The following is a 17209-nucleotide window of genomic DNA, read 5'->3' on the forward strand; positions in this document are numbered from 1 at the left end:
TCGAGGAAAAGAAAGTCGCCGAATGCTTCCGGCCAAGCTGTTCCAGGCATGTTGTTTTTGGGTGTTAGCCTGCACCAGTGACCCAAATACCGGCACAGTGATCACCTGACCAAAGTCCCCGCGATCCGCCCGAAAACTGAGAGTGTTTTGATAATAGAGCTTGGGATCTTAATGAACGTGAGAATCGTGAGCTGACCCACAGGGCATGTGGGGTGAAAGTTTCTCTGGGTTTCATCGATTCGCTTTTTGCCCTGCTACACTGCGTGTGTAGTTTTTGTTCAACGCAAACTGAAAATATTAATAAAATTATTGGCTGCCGCTGAATGTCAATGCCCTACGCAATTTCTCCCCGCCGTCAACGGCGTTAAATGGCACTTAAGTATGCCCGGCACATCGTGACTCTAAGACAACTCGGCGACCAGTGCTCCTAATGCGATTTACATGCCGAAGACCTCGCCCCGGCCAAGTCCAGTGCTCATTTGAATGCCGCTAACGTGGCTGGAGTTCAACAAACGTTAGCCGACAATTGCCATCTATGTTTTTCAAATGGACGATTCGCCAAATATATACAGTGTGGGTAACACAAAGGAGTGTGGGCATTGTTTATATCAACACCGGGCGATTGCGTTGACAGGTGTCGTTACCCAGTCCAACATTCATTCAACTGTGAAATATTTCTGCGTTTTATTTAACTCTTGTTTCGGTGAAATTTCTTTTTGGCGTGCGCAGCATGCGAAATTGGGTAGAATGAAGGAAAGGCTCTGACAAGGCGCTAACACTCAATATTAACGGAATGTTTACCAGAAAAAACAACGGGGGAAAATGAATTGGAGCATACACACGTTGACTTGAGAAATATATAAATAAGAAGGAAGAGATAAAACGGTTGGACTAGGTAGTTTTCTAATAACATTTTTTATATGACTTTCAGTTCGGCTTAATCCGAAGCAACGATTCTGGAAAAATGGGATAAGAATTATTAGCATCCTAGAACTATGTAAAATACATACTTTTTTTTTACATTTTGATTAAGCTACATATTATACTGAAACATTTATGTGACATTGGAGGTGTCTGTGTGTCTGAGTAGATTTCTTATTCGTTTTGCTAGTATAGACATTCCTTTGGTAAGAAACCCGCTAAGTGCAAACCCAAACAGATCGAACAATTTTTGCTTACCATAATACACGCCCAAACCAAATGTGTACACCTAAAATGCCAAGCCAAAAAAAGTGACTTACGAAGCCGCCTCTGAAGTTTTCACTCTGGTGTGGCACGCAGCATTGTTGTTGGCAGGAGTGGGGGTGGCACTCGCAAGGGAGTGTCTCACATACATAATGTGGTATGCTTTTCGATTCATTTTTTGGCATGCCCCGGCTGCAGCCAATTGCCAAAGGCAGCCACGTCCCACGCGGCGAATGCGTAATGTCGCAATGGCTTTTGGGGGAAACTTGTTTTTCTTGCTGGGCGCGCAGAACTCCAAGTTATGAGATCGCAATCAAAGTGAGTTTAGCGATTGGAAATGAAAGTTTTACGTGTAGTGAGCCTGATTTCCCCCGATCCACATGCAGCAGCACATAATTGAGATAGAAACAGAAAATAGAAAGTAAAGCGCAGCTGCATAATTGGAGTTGCATTACGCCGGTCAGCGGAAGCTTGGCCAAGAGCTGCATACTAATCGTCCACATCCTCTCGCCCGACTTCACTTCGGGAAAAGTAATATAATTATCGTCTTTATATTCTTATCAGCGAATTTCAATTGCAGGTGTAATTTATTTAATATATAGATAAGGCATTTTCTAAATTAATTGTTGGGACTTAATTTCAAGCTATTGTGTTGAAATGTCTTTTCTTTTGCAAAAACAAATATACATGTTTTCTCAATTTTATTTATTAGGTTAAGGGATAGATTTTATAGTTGATATTATACTAATCATAGTAATATCAGATTTACAGTGATCTCGATTGTTTTTCAGCTACTGCATTCGGTATATTTACAAAGAATTCGATTGAGAAATTGTTAAATTAGTTTAAAAGTTGCCTTGTAATAAGGGTATAAACAAACTACATTCCTATCTTGTGTTCTCCCTGCAGATATGGCGCCGAACTGGTGGCCATCGACAGCTTTGCGGAGAACAACGAGACCCTGGCCATTGCCCGGGCCAGCGATCCCAACCAGAGGGCCTCGGACAAGTACTGGCTGGGCCTGGCCTCCCTGGACGACCTGCGCACCAACACCCTGGAGTCCGCCTCCGGAGCGCTGATCTCGCAGTACTCCGGCTACTGGTCGCTGCATCAGCCGAACGCCGAGTCCGGGGAGTGTGTGGCGGCAGGATTCGCAGGCAAGTCGCAGAGCTGGGACCTGGGCACCTGCGAGTCCCTGCTCCCGTTCATGTGCCGGGCCCAGGCCTGCCCCCAAGGAGCCCTCCACTGCGCCAACGGCAAGTGCATCAACCAGGCCTTCAAGTGCGACGGCAGCGACGACTGCGGCGACGGCACCGACGAGCTGGACTGTCCGGCCCAGTGCCACTACCACATGCAGTCCGGCGGCGACGTGATCGAGACGCCCAACTACCCGCACAAGTACGGGGCGCTGAGCAAGTGCAAGTGGACGCTGGAGGGACCGCTGGGCAGCAACATCATCCTGCAGTTCCAGGACTTCGAGACGGAGAAGACCTTCGACACCGTGCAGGTGCTGGTGGGCGGCCGCACCGAGGACAAGTCCGTGTCGCTGGCCACGCTCAGTGGCAAGCAGGACCTGACCACGCAGCCCTTCGTGTCCGCCTCCAACTTCATGATCGTCAAGTTCACCACGGACGGCAGTGTGGAGCGCAAGGGCTTCAGGGCCACCTGGAAGACGGAGGCCAAGAACTGCGGTGGCACTCTGAAGGCCACGCTGCAGCGCCAGATCCTGACCAGCCCCAACTACCCGAAGCAGTATCCCGGCGGCCTGGAGTGCCTCTATGTGATTAAGGCCCAGCCGGGTCGCATCATCTCCATCGAAGTGGACGACCTGGATGTCTCCGAGGGACGCGACTATCTGATGATCCGCGACGGGGACTCGCCCATGAGTCGCACCATTGCCAAGCTGACCGGAAAGACGGCCCAGAACAATAGGGTCATCATCTCCACCGGCAACGCCCTGTACCTGTACTTCAAGTCCAGCTTGGGTGAGGCCGGCAAGGGCTTTAGTCTGCGCTACATCCAGGGCTGCAAGGCGACGATCACTGCCAGAAATGGGACGGTCACCTCACCAGCCTTTGGACTGGCCGACTACCCAAAGAACCAGGAGTGCTACTTCACCATCCGCAACAACGCCCGTGCTCCGCTCTCCCTCAAGTTCGACAAGTTCACCGTCCACAAGAGCGACCATGTGCAGGTCTTCGACGGATCCTCCACCTCCGGTCTCCGCCTGCACTCGGGTAACGGCTTCACGGGTCCAGCCGCGCCCAAACTAACCCTGACCGCCTCCTCCGGCGAGATGCTCATCAAGTTCACCTCGGATGCGCTGCATAATGCTGCTGGGTATGTGCCACAACCAATTGAATTACCAACTACACTAGAACCCCGGTTATCCGGCCTTCGATTATCCGGCCCTCCGCGTTATCCGGGTTACTGAATGGGTCAATTACAGATTTTCGTAAACCTTATCAAGGACCTGCCCTTTATATTCAGCCATGTTTTGTCTACCAAATATTAGACTATGTCAATACATTTCCAATTTTGTAGTCGTAGAGGTAGACTAAACTTGATTTCACCTTTTAAAATACGTAGAAAATAATTGAATTTTTTTTAATCCTCTATGTCTTCCGTGCTATCCGAATTTTCGATTATCCGCGGCACCCCTTCTCTCCATTACCTCATATAAACGGGGTTCTACTGTATTTACATTTAATATTCAAAAATATCAAATCAATATGGGATGTCAAGGAATTCTGCCACGGTTTTCGGGGCGGTTCGTTTGAAATCCAACCGATTTCTTTGGCACCCCATATTGATTCGATCAATATGATCGATTAGGGAAAATACAATAAATTTCAAAATTTGTATTCAGATGGTCGGCCACGTTCTCGGCCGACTGCCCGGAGCTGCAGCCCGGAATTGGAGCCTTGGCCTCCAGTCGCGACACCGCTTTCGGTACGCTGGTCAGCTTTACATGTCCCATTGGACAGGAGTTTGCCACCGGCAAGACGCGCCTGGTTACTGAATGTCTGCGCGGTGGCAACTGGAGTGTCTCCTACATACCCAAGTGTCAGGGTAAGTTTGAATCTTCAATCCGAGTCCAAGTGTCTTGCTAATACGGGTTTTAACCCCCCACAGAGGTCTACTGCGGTCCTGTGCCACAAATCGACAACGGTTTCTCCATCGGCTCCTCGAACGTGACCTACCGCGGCATCGCCATGTACCAGTGTTATGCCGGCTTCGCCTTCGCCTCGAGCGCTCCCATCGAGAAGATCTCGTGTCTGCCGGACGGTCGCTGGGAAAGGCAGCCCCACTGCCTGGCCTCCCAGTGCGCCGCCCTCCAGGAAGTGACCCACGCCAATGTGACGCTGCTCAACGGAGGCGGTCGCAGCTACGGCACCATCGTCCAGTACGAGTGCGAGCCGGGTTACGAGCGCAACGGCCATCCGGTGCTGACCTGCATGTCCAATGGCACCTGGAGCGGCGACGTGCCCAAGTGCACGCGCAAGCGCTGCTTCGAGTTCCCGGAGATCGCCAACGGCTTCGTGGTCGACTCGAGCCGAACCTACTTATTCGGCGACGAAGCCAGAGTGCAGTGCTTCAAGGGCTACAAGCTGATCGGCAGCAACATTATGCGCTGCAGCGAGGCCCAGAGGTTCGAGCAGCCCCCGACCTGCGAGGACATCAACGAGTGCAGCTCCTCGCAGTGCGACCTGACCACCACCGAGTGCCAGAACACGAACGGCTCGTTCCACTGCCAGTGCCGGTCCGGATTTACGGCCACCACCGAGTGCAGGCCCGTGGGCGACCTGGGCCTGGGCAACGGCGGCATCCCCGACGACAGCATCAGCACCTCGGCCAGTGAGCCGGGCTACAGTAAGACGCAACTACGACTGAACACGAACGGCTGGTGCGGCGGCTCCTCGGAGCCGGGGGCCAACTGGGTGCTGGTGGACCTCAAGGCACCCACCATCCTTCGCGGCTTCCGCACCATGTCCGTGCAGCGACCGGACGGCAATGTGGCCTTCAGCTCGGCGGTGCGTCTGCAGTACACCAACGATCTGACGGATGTGTTCAAGGACTACGCCAATCCCGACGGCACTGCCGTGGAGTTCCGCATCCTGGAGCCCACGCTCTCCATCCTGAACCTGCCCCTGCCCATCGAGGCCCGATACATTCGCTTCCGCATCCAGGACTACGTGGGAGCCCCCTGTCTGCGCATGGAGCTGATGGGCTGCACGCGCCTGGACTGCGTGGACATCAACGAGTGCAGCAGGAACAACGGCGGCTGCGACCAGAAGTGCATCAACTCCCCGGGAGGATTCGCCTGTGGCTGCAACACCGGCTACCAGCTGTACAGCTCCAACGGCACCGCCGGCTTCCACATCGAGCGCTCCGAGTCGGGCGAACGCGATGGGGACACCTACCAGCGCAACAAGACCTGCGTGCCCCTCATGTGCCCCGAGCTGGAGGCTCCCGAGAACGGACAACTGCTGAGCGACCGCAACGACTACCACTTCGGCGATGTGGTGCGTTTCCAGTGCCACTTCGGCTACATCATGAGCGGCAGCTCGGCGGCACTGTGTCTGTCCAGTGGTCAGTGGAACGCCAGCGTACCGGAGTGCAATTGTAAGTAGTCGTCTCCATATCGATTTTTGATAAATACCCTCTTGGGGGCCACTCTTCTTTTGGAAAGACATATTTGAAAGCCAAACCATAATTGCACTAGGCTTTGCTGCTTAGCAAATGACGTGGTATAACATTTGGAATCTGAACACGTAGATTTTAGGAGAACTATGTTCTCATTCTGTTTAATTGTTGGTTATATACCAGAAAATGTTAATGAGCAGATAGATTTATTGTTAAGGAAAATAGGCGACGCTTTTAAATGTAATTTAGGGGTTTTCATTTTAATAAATCTACTCAAATCAGAAGATACTTCTCTTCTTCTGAAAAAAAACTTTATTTACCAGTCGGAGTTACCTCTTAGTTACGCACTCAATTACTATCCTAATTTCATTTTATAAATTTTTAAATTCAATATACAAGGCGTTATTAAATAAGCTGGTCCTTCATGGCTTGTAGCTTTTTTTTTTATAAAAGTAAAAAACTGTATATTTATTGCAAAACGAAACAGGTATACTGCTACCTATGTGGCAGCTTGTAGGCAGGTTGTAAGTATAGGGGAAACTTGTAGCTTGAATAGTTGAAATACCCAATTCCTATTTATAATTCTGAATTTTCTTTACCAGATGCCAAGTGCGTTTCTCTGCCAGATGACAAGTTGGAGGGTCTGACTGTGGCCCGTCCCGATCCCGAGTCCGTCCTTGTGCCTTTCCGCGACAATGTGACCATCACGTGCGGATCGGCGGGTCGCCAACTGAGGGCCACCGCCTCCTCCGGCTTCCGGCAGTGCGTGTACGACCCGAAGCCGGGTCTGCCCGACTACTGGCTGTCGGGGATGCAGCCCTCCTGTCCCAGGGTGGACTGCTACGCACCCATGCCCACGCCCGGAGCGGAGTACGGCCAGTTCGTGGACACGCGCTACCAGAGCAGCTTCTTCTTCGGCTGCCAGAACACGTTCAAGTTGGCCGGCCAGACGGGTCGCCACGACAATGTGGTCCGTTGTGGAGCCGAGGGCATCTGGGACTTCGGCGATCTCCGCTGCGAGGGACCAGTGTGCGAGGATCCGGGACGACCGGCCGACGGCCGCCAGATTGCCCGCAGCTACGAGCAGAGCTCGGAGGTGTACTTCGGCTGCAACCGACCCGGCTATATCCTGATCAACCCAAGGCCCATCACCTGCATACGCGAGCCGGAGTGCAAGGTCATCAAGCCCCTGGGCCTGGGCTCTGGCCGGATCCCGGACACGGCCATCAACGCCACCTCGGAGCGGCCCAACTATGAGGCGAAGAACATCCGACTGAACTCGGCCACCGGGTGGTGCGGCAAGCAGGAGGCCTTCACCTACGTGAGCGTGGACCTCGGTCAGATCTACCGGGTCAAGGCCATCCTGGTCAAGGGAGTGGTGACCAACGACATCGTGGGCAGGCCCACGGAGATTCGGTTCTTCTACAAGCAGGCCGAGAGCGAGAACTACGTGGTGTACTTCCCCAACTTCAACCTGACCATGCGCGACCCGGGCAACTACGGCGAGCTGGCCATGATCACGCTGCCCAAGTTCGTGCAGGCGCGCTTCGTGATCCTGGGCATCGTCAGCTACATGGACAACGCCTGTCTGAAGTTCGAGCTGATGGGCTGCGAGGAGCCGAAGCAGGAGCCCCTGCTGGGCTACGACTACGGCTACTCCCCCTGCGTGGACAACGAGCCGCCGATCTTCCAGAACTGCCCCCAACAGCCCATCGTGGTGCGCCGCGATGAGAACGGCGGTGTGCTGCCGGTGAACTTCACCGAGCCCACTGCCGTGGACAACTCCGGGTCGATCGCCCGTCTGGAGATCAAGCCGCAGAACTTCCGCACGCCCAGCTTCATTTTCAAGGACACCGTGGTGAAGTACGTGGCCTTCGACTACGACGGCAATGTGGCCATTTGCGAGATCAACATCACGGTGCCGGACGTCACACCGCCCCTGCTGCAGTGCCCCCAGAGCTACGTGATCGAGCTGGTGGATCGCCAGGAGAGCTACACGGTCAACTTCAATGACACGCGGAAGAGGATCAAGACCTCCGACGACACGGGGGAGGTGAAGCTGCAGTTCAGCCCGGAAAGTGCCACGATCAGGATCGGAAACTTTGAGAATGTGACCGTCACGGCCACGGACAAGTACAACAACCGTGCGGCCTGCCACTTCCAGGTGTCCGTGAAGGCGTCACCCTGCGTGGACTGGGAGCTCCAGCCGCCGGCCAACGGGGCCATCAACTGCCTGCCCGGCGATCGCGGGATCGAGTGCATCGCCACGTGCAAGCCAGGATTCCGCTTCACCGACGGCGAGCCCCTGAAGACCTTCTCCTGCGAGACGTCGCGTCTGTGGCGCCCCACCTCCGTGGTGCCCGACTGCGTCTCCGAGAACACGGAGCAGGCCGCCTACCACGTGACCGCCTCCATCACCTACCGTGCCAACGGAGCCGTGGCCCAATCCTGCCTGGGACAGTACCAGGACGTGCTCTCCCAGCACTACACTGGGCTGAACCAGCTGCTCTCGCAGCGCTGCTCCGCGGTGAATGTGAACATGAACGTGACCTTTGTGAAGTCGGTGCCCATGTTGCTGGAGGAGAATGTGGTCAAGATGGACTTCATCCTGTCCATCCTGCCGGCGGTGCGCCAGCCGCAGCTCTACGACCTGTGCGGCTCCACGCTGAACCTGATCTTCGACCTGAGTGTTCCCTACGCCAGTGCCGTGATCGACGACCTGCTGAACATTGCCAACATCGGCAACCAGTGTCCTCCCCTGCGGGCCCTCAAATCACAGATCTCGCGGGGCTTCAACTGCAACGTGGGCGAGGTGCTGAACATGGACACCAGTGATGTGCCGCGCTGCCTGCACTGTCCCGCGGGAACCTACGTCTCCGAGGGCCAGAACAGCTGCACCTACTGCCCGAGGGGCTACTACCAGAACCGCGACCGCCAGGGCACCTGTCTGCGCTGCCCCGCCGGAACCTACACCAAGGAGGAGGGAACCAAGTCCCAGGCGGACTGCATTCCCGTGTGCGGCTACGGTATGTATCGTTTTTAAAAACCAAAGTCTAAACTCAAAAACTGCAGAAAGGTATAGCTAGAAACTAATATTTATAAAATCTATATCAAGAGCGTGAAGTGATAATAGTAATTTACTTACTAATGTACTTTAATGTTTAGATCCAATAGGCTTATCTAGTTTTCTTAGAACAATATTTGCCTCCATACTTCTTACAATCCAAAGATAGGTACCCAAGTAACTCAAAAAGAAGGTAGCAAAAAAAAATTAAATTAAAAAACTAGACGATGAAACCCTCTAAAATAAACAAAAGCTTTACTAACTTTTTTGAGGTACCAATCTTTTCAAAACGTGGTTTTGAGAACAAATTAAGTTTTGAAATAAAGTCTCGAAAGACACAATTGCACTATTCTGAAAATACAAAAGTAAAACGATGGACGGTAATCCCATCTTATAATATCATTTTATCCTCCCATTCATGGCAAATGGTATTTCAAATTCTATTTATTTAATATTTAATTTTACAAAGCCTAAACAGAAAATACATTGCTTCGATTTACGATACATAGTTGAATATGTAGATTCAAATAGATTAAAGAGTTTTGACCAAATATTTCAAAACATTAGGAAAATGGTTGGAAAACATTATTTCTAATAACAGTTGTTATTAATATATTAATAAGAGTTCGTTGGTAGAAGCAATTTAAATACTCTCCACTTTAACATTTCTTCCCAATGGGCTACATCGTCATTTATTGTAGTTACTAGAAATATTAAAGGTTATTTGACAGGAAGGACAGCCTCATAAAATTTATTCCCGAAGACTCTGTTTGTCGCGATTTCCCTGAATTTCACTCCTAAAATAAGTGAAATAATGATAGTCCTTTAATAATGATTAATCCCATTTCCAGGAACCTACTCGCCCACTGGACTGGTGCCCTGTCTGGAGTGCCCGCGCAACTCCTTCACCGCCGAACCACCGACGGGCGGGTTCAAGGACTGCCAGGCCTGCGCGGCGCAGACCTTCACCTACCAGCCCGCGGCCTCGAACAAGGACCTGTGTCGCGCCAAGTGCGCCCCCGGAACGTACTCCGCCACTGGACTGGCGCCCTGCTCGCCCTGCCCTCTGCATCACTACCAGGGAGCCGCCGGCGCACAGAGCTGCAACGAGTGTCCCGGCAACCTGAGGACCGACGCGGCCGCCTCCAAGGGACGCGAGCAGTGCAAGCCGGTGGTGTGCGGCGAGGGGGCCTGCCAGCACGGAGGACTGTGCGTCCCGATGGGCCACGACATCCAGTGCTTCTGCCCGGCCGGGTTCTCGGGTCGCCGCTGCGAGCAGGACATCGACGAGTGCGCCTCGCAGCCCTGCTACAACGGGGGCCAGTGCAAGGACCTGCCCCAGGGCTACCGCTGCGAGTGCCCCGCCGGCTACTCGGGCATCAACTGCCAGGAGGAGGCCAGCGACTGCGGCAACGACACCTGTCCCGCCCGAGCCATGTGCAAGAACGAGCCGGGCTTCAAGAACGTGACCTGTCTGTGCCGCAGCGGCTACACCGGCGACCAGTGCGACGTGACCATCGACCCCTGCACCGCGAACGGCAATCCCTGTGGCAACGGGGCCAGCTGTCACGCCCTGGAGCAGGGCCGCTACAAGTGCGAGTGTGTGCCCGGGTGGGAGGGCATCCACTGCGAGCTGAACATCGACGACTGCGCGGAGAGCCCCTGCCTGCTGGGCGCCAACTGCACCGACCTGGTCAACGACTTCCAGTGCGCCTGTCCGCCGGGCTTCACCGGCAAGCGGTGCGAGCAGAAGATCGACCTCTGCCTGTCCGAGCCCTGCAAGCACGGCACCTGCGTGGACCGCCTGTTCGACCACGAGTGCGTCTGCCACCCGGGCTGGACGGGATCGGCCTGCGACAGCAACATTGACGACTGCGCGCAGCGGCCCTGCGCCAACGAGGGCACCTGCGTGGACCTGGTCGACGGCTTCAGCTGCAACTGCGAGCCCGGCTACACCGGCAAGAACTGCCAGCACACCATCGACGACTGCGCCTCCAATCCCTGCCAGCACGGAGCCACCTGCGTGGACCAGCTGGACGGGTTCACCTGCAAGTGCCGCCCCGGCTACGTGGGCCTCTCCTGCGAGGCGGAGATCGACGAGTGCCTGAGCGACCCCTGCAACCCGGTGGGCACGGAGCGCTGCCTGGACCTGGACAACCGGTTCGAGTGCGTCTGCCGCGACGGCTTCAAGGGACCGCTCTGCGCCACCGACATCGACGACTGCGAGGCGCAGCCCTGCCTGAACAACGGCCTCTGCCGGGACCGCGTCGGCGGCTTCGAGTGCGGCTGCCAGCCGGGCTGGAGCGGCATGCGCTGCGAGCAGCAGGTGACCACCTGCGGGGCCCAGGCGCCGTGCCAGAACGACGCCAGCTGCATCGACCTGTTCCAGGACTACTTCTGCGTGTGCCCCAGCGGCACCGATGGCAAGAACTGCGAGACCGCCCCGGAGCGCTGCATCGGAGATCCGTGCATGCACGGCGGCAAGTGCCAGGACTTCGGCTCCGGCCTGAACTGCAGCTGCCCAGCGGACTACTCGGGCATCGGCTGCCAGTACGAGTATGATGCCTGCGAGGAGCAGGTCTGCCAGAACGGAGCCACCTGCGTGGACAACGGGGCCGGCTACAGCTGCCAGTGCCCGCCCGGGTACACCGGACACAACTGCGAGCAGGACATCGTGGACTGCAAGGACAACTCCTGCCCGCCGGGCGCCACCTGCGTGGACCTGACCAACGGCTTCTACTGCCAGTGCCCGTTCAACATGACCGGCGACGACTGCCGCAAGGCCATCCAGGTGGACTACGACCTCTACTTCAGCGACCCCTCGCGCTCCACCGCCGCCCAGGTGGTGCCCTTCCCCACGGGCGAGGCCAACAGCCTGACGGTGGCCATGTGGGTGCAGTTCGCCCAGAAGGACGACCCCGGCATCTTCTTCACCCTGTACGGCGTGGAGTCGGCCCGCATGACCCAGCGCCGGCGCATCCTGCTCCAGGCGCACTCCAGTGGCGTCCAGGTCTCCCTCTTCGAGGACCAGTCCGACGCCTTCCTCAGCTTCGGCGAGTACACCTCCGTGAACGACGGCCAGTGGCACCACGTGGCCGTGGTGTGGGACGGCATCGCCGGACAACTGCAGCTGATCACGGAGGGCCTGATTGCCAGCAAGATGGAGTACGGAGCGGGTGGCTCGCTGCCCTCGCATCTCTGGGCAGTGCTGGGTCGCCCGCAGCCCTACGGACTGAGCCACGAACTGGCCTACTCGGACGCCGGGTTCCAGGGCACCGTCACCAAGGCGCAGGTCTGGGCCCGCGCCCTCGACATCACCTCGGAGATCCAGAAGCAGGTGCGCGACTGCCGCTCCGAGCCGGTCCTTTACCCCGGCCTCATCCTCAACTGGGCCGGCTACGAGGTCACCTCCGGCGGAGTGGAGCGCAACGTGCCGTCGCTCTGCGGCCAGCGCAAGTGCCCCGTGGGCTACACGGGCGCCAATTGCCAGCAGCTGGTGGTCGACAAGGAGCCGCCTGTGGTGGAGCACTGCCCCGGCGACCTGTGGGTGATTGCCAAGAACGGATCGGCGGTGGTCACCTGGGACGAGCCGCACTTCAGCGACAACATCGGCGTGACCAAGATCTACGAGCGCAACGGACACCGCTCTGGAACCACCTTGCTGTGGGGCACCTACGACATCACCTACATCGCCTCCGACGCATCCGGCAACACGGCCTCCTGCAGCTTCAAGGTTTCCCTGCTGAGTGAGTATTGGGGAATTTCAATTAAGTGGTAGAATATGAAAATAACACAAGTATTATTATTATTTTTTTTTATTAAAGTAAAAAAGTGTATATTTATTGCAAAATCTAACAGGTATACTGCTATGTGGCAGCTTGAGCAGGTTTTAAATATATATACCTATATTATAGGTATAACAAATTATACGAGATGTATATTTAATTTCTTAATTTACATTTCTTAAAGCTTTTAAATATTAAATATATCTTGATGGGAGGTCATGTGGGTGGTATCTTTTAAATCTTCTAAAAATATCACAAGTATTAGGATATCAAATGCACATAACATTGTAATATCAAAGTCATATTGATTTAGAATTGATTTTATAATTCCAAACTGATATTAATGTAGATTTGATGTCAAACAAATTACAAAAGGATATTTATTTATGTATTTATTAACAAACTGTAAGCTTAAAGATATTAACTAAAGTTAGTATGGCTTTCGGCCGACTTCGTTGTGTTTAAATATTGTTTTTCTTTTTTTTAAGATTTATATCAGCTTTATTAGGCTTCATGACTCAAAAGGATATTATGTTGTTATATTATGGTATTAACTTGTATTCATTAACCACTTTGCAGCTGACTTCTGTCCGGCATTGGCTGATCCCGTTGGAGGATCGCAGGTGTGCAAGGATTGGGGCGCAGGCGGGCAGTTCAAGGTCTGCGAGATCGCCTGCAATGCGGGCCTCCGCTTCTCGGAGGAGGTGCCTGAGTTCTACACCTGCGGAGCCGAGGGCTTCTGGCGACCCACTCGGGAACCCTCGATGCCCCTGGTCTACCCCTCCTGCTCCCCCTCGAAGCCCGCCCAGCGGGTGTTCCGCATCAAGATGCTCTTCCCCTCGGACGTGCTGTGCAACAAGGCTGGTCAGGCGGTGCTCCGCCAGAAGGTGACCAACTCGGTGAATGGTCTGAACAGGGACTGGAACTTCTGCTCGTATGCCATCGAAGGAACCAGGTTAGTTTTGGCTGGACCTCTCCTGCTGTTCCCACAATTTTGACCCACAATTTGGTTCGCCTTTCAGGGAATGCAAGGACATCCAGATCGACGTGAAGTGCGACCACTACCGAGCTGCCCAGAACAACCGAGTGCGTCGGCAGGCCAAGGACGGCGGAGTCTACGTGATGGAGGCCGAACTGCCAGTGGTCAAGTAAGTAGTTGCACGCCCAAGAACCCACATCCGCATGTCCTGATCGCGACCATCCGTGTACACTGTGTATATGTTATATGTGTTTTGTGTGTTCGTTAACCCAATTTGCAGCGAGGAGGATGACGATCTGACTTTGACGGGTCGCCAGGGACGCCAACAAACTGGCGGCGATACATACACCCTGGAGATAGCCTTCCCGGCTGTAAAGTATGTCTAGCACTCCTTTGTTGGTTCACTTTACGCATTACCAAATCCGGCCAACTGCACCCGTTCTTCCCAGCATCAAATCTGCACCCAGTACTACCAACTACCAACTACCAGCAACCGTCTCAGTCTAATCCAACATCCATCCAGTCAAACAAAGCAATTTAACCCAATTGAACCCTCATCTAACCTCATGTTACTGGTCTATGCGTGCTAACCCAAATTTAATGCTTACTTCTCAACGTCCGAAAAAGTGTTGGGTGTCACAAAAGCTATGTATGATATTATGTATTCTTTGGGATCACTGTTTCTTAAAGAACTTGAGCTTGAAATAATCTGATTATATTTGTATTTAATCGCAACATAGTGCTCATGAATTGAATGTGTTATAGAGAAGAGGGAATCGTTGCGGTCTTTATGTGACACCCACCCAAAAACACCACATCTGGACAATAACATATGTTCCCTAATCATACGACTAAGACATGTTCATGTAGCCCCAACTGACCCATCTCGCTTTCGTCCCTCTGCAGCGATCCTGTGGTGCACACGTCGACGGGTGAACGGTCCAGTGTGAAGCAACTGCTGGAGAAGCTGATCCTCGAGGACGACCAGTTCGCGGTGCAGGAGATCCTGCCCAACACGGTCCCAGATCCGGCCTCCCTAGAACTGGGCTCGGAGTACGCCTGTCCCGTGGGCCAGGTGGTCATGATACCCGACTGCGTGCCCTGTGCCATCGGCACCTTCTACGACAGTGCCAACAAGACGTGCCTGGCCTGCGCCCGCGGCACCTACCAGTCGGAGGCCGGCCAGCTGCAGTGCAGCAAGTGCCCGGTCATCGCCGGTCGCCCGGGAGTCACCGCAGGACCAGGAGCCCGCTCGGCGGCGGACTGCAAGGAGCGGTGCCCGGCCGGCAAGTACTTCGACGCGGAGACGGGCCTGTGCCGCTCCTGCGGCCACGGGTTCTACCAGCCCAACGAGGGCTCCTTCGGCTGCGACCTGTGCGGCCTGGGACAGACGACGCGCTCCACGGAGGCCACCTCGCGCAAGGAGTGCCGCGACGAGTGCAGCTCCGGACAGCAACTGGGGGCCGACGGACGCTGCGAGCCGTGCCCACGGGGCACCTACCGCCTGCAGGGCGTGCAGCCGTCCTGCGCCGCCTGTCCGCTGGGCAGGACCACGCCCAAGGTGGGCGCCAGCTCGGTGGAAGAGTGCACCCTGCCCGTCTGCTCGGCGGGAACGTATCTGAATGCCACGCTGAACATGTGCATCGAGTGCCGCAAGGGCTTCTACCAGTCGGAGTCGCAGCAGACCGCCTGTCTGCAGTGTCCGCCGAACCACAGCACCAAGATCACCGGGGCCACCTCCAAGAGCGAGTGCACCAATCCGTGCGAGCACATTGCCGAGGGCAAACCGCACTGCGACCTGAACGCCTACTGCATCATGGTGCCGGAGACGTCGGACTTCAAGTGCGAGTGCAAGCCGGGCTTCAATGGCACCGGCATGGCCTGCACGGATGTGTGCGATGGATTCTGCGAGAACTCGGGTGCCTGTGTCAAGGACCTGAAGGGCACGCCCTCCTGCCGCTGCGTCGGCTCCTTCACAGGACCCCACTGCGCGGAGCGGTCTGAGTTCGCGTACATCGCCGGCGGAATTGCCGGAGCGGTGATCTTCATCATCATCATCGTCCTGCTCATCTGGATGATCTGCGTGCGCTCGACGAAGCGTAGGGACCCCAAGAAGATGCTCACGCCGGCGATCGACCAGACCGGGTCCCAGGTCAACTTCTACTACGGCGCCCACACCCCCTACGCGGAGTCCATCGCGCCCTCGCACCACAGCACCTATGCGCACTACTACGACGACGAGGAGGACGGCTGGGAGATGCCCAACTTCTACAACGAGACGTACATGAAGGATGGTGAGTAGTGCGTACATATAGGGGTATATAGTTAAATTCGATAACTCCACATCCGCAACTCCTGAAGAAAATTGGTTATGCTAAGTCCATTACGAACTGGGTATTCAAATACCACTGCCATAGTTTTTACAGATCATAGCACCTTTTCCTCCAGACCCGATTATTGAACAAGCGAATCGAAATCGTTAATGTAAATAAAATTTTATAGGCACAATTTGGGATTGGGTAAGCAAATGTGTATGCTTCTTAATTTATTTTTCTGACTAACTTCTAGTTTGACAAGTTTGGTAACCTAAAAATATATCATATATCTCGCTACAATATTTAATTAAAGTCTAACATAGGAGTTAAACATAAAAGAAGGTATTATATTTTAGTTAGACAATTTTAGAAATTTCTATCTTTTAAGATTTTTGACAGAATACGGTGGTTTGGCAAAACCTAAACAAATCCGGGGCTTGAGTCACTGAGAGTTTACTGGGAAGTCGTTGCTAATTTTGAATCATTACCAGGTAACTGTGACAGACACGGTCGTCTTCTGTAATTACACATCTTGATTAACTTTTGACCGGCTATGACCACACCTGATTTGCTCAAGAATGGAGCATCCGTTACCCGCTTTTTTTGGGATCTTTAGAAATAATTCGTCAATACACGAAAACAAGGTCCATCCTTGTGTGGCGTGTTCAACAAACTATAAAAAAAAGTGACTTTTAAATATATTTGCCAGTCAGTACAATATATAATTAAAGTCTAACATAGGAGTTAAACATTAAAGATGGTATTGTATTTTAGTTAGACAATTTTAGAAACTTAGATTTTCGGCAGAATACTGTGGTTTTGCAAAACATAATAAATCCCGGGGTTGAGTCACTGATACTTTTCTGTGAAGTCGTTGCTAATATTAAATTTTTACCAGGTAACTTTTAAATATATGTACCAGTAGGTAAAATATTAATTAAAGTCTAAAATAGGAGTTAAACATAAAAGATGGTATTGTATTTTAGTTAGACAATTTTAGAAACTTCTACCTTTTAAGATTTTCGGCCGAATCCGGTGGTTTACTCACTGATACTTTTCTGTGAAGTCGTTGCTAATATTAAATCTTTACCAGGTCTGCACGGCGGCAAGATGAGTACATTGGCCAGGTCCAACGCCTCGCTTTATGGAACTAAAGAAGACTTATACGACCGACTGAAACGCCACGCCTACACGGGCAAGAAGGGTAAGTCCTTGTGTTGATCCCCTGCTCATC

The 17209-nt window shown here is 53.5% G+C and overlaps 1 protein-coding gene across 4 annotated transcripts in view; it reads left to right on the top strand.

The window, feature by feature from the left end:
- LOC108049181 overlaps positions 1-17209 on the top strand; it is a 35803-nt gene that overhangs the window by 17921 nt on the left and 673 nt on the right. For 3 of the 4 annotated variants that reach the window (XM_017130284.2, XM_017130282.2, XM_017130283.2), the window contains 10 exons: positions 2095-3525; positions 4055-4257; positions 4321-5811; positions 6435-8858; positions 9748-12642; positions 13261-13636; positions 13704-13829; positions 13941-14036; positions 14567-15954; positions 17069-17179. In XM_017130284.2, coding sequence (XP_016985773.1) covers positions 2095-3525; positions 4055-4257; positions 4321-5811; positions 6435-8858; positions 9748-12642; positions 13261-13636; positions 13704-13829; positions 13941-14036; positions 14567-15954; positions 17069-17179 — 10541 coding nt within the window. The remainder of the gene's footprint in view (positions 1-2094; positions 3526-4054; positions 4258-4320; positions 5812-6434; positions 8859-9747; positions 12643-13260; positions 13637-13703; positions 13830-13940; positions 14037-14566; positions 15955-17068; positions 17180-17209) is intronic. The other variant, XM_017130285.2, reaches the window with a different exon arrangement.

Source organism: Drosophila rhopaloa, unplaced genomic scaffold (assembly GCF_018152115.1).
Source record: "Drosophila rhopaloa isolate 14029-0021.01 unplaced genomic scaffold, ASM1815211v1 contig_2, whole genome shotgun sequence".
NCBI lineage: Eukaryota > Metazoa > Arthropoda > Insecta > Diptera > Drosophilidae > Drosophila > Drosophila rhopaloa.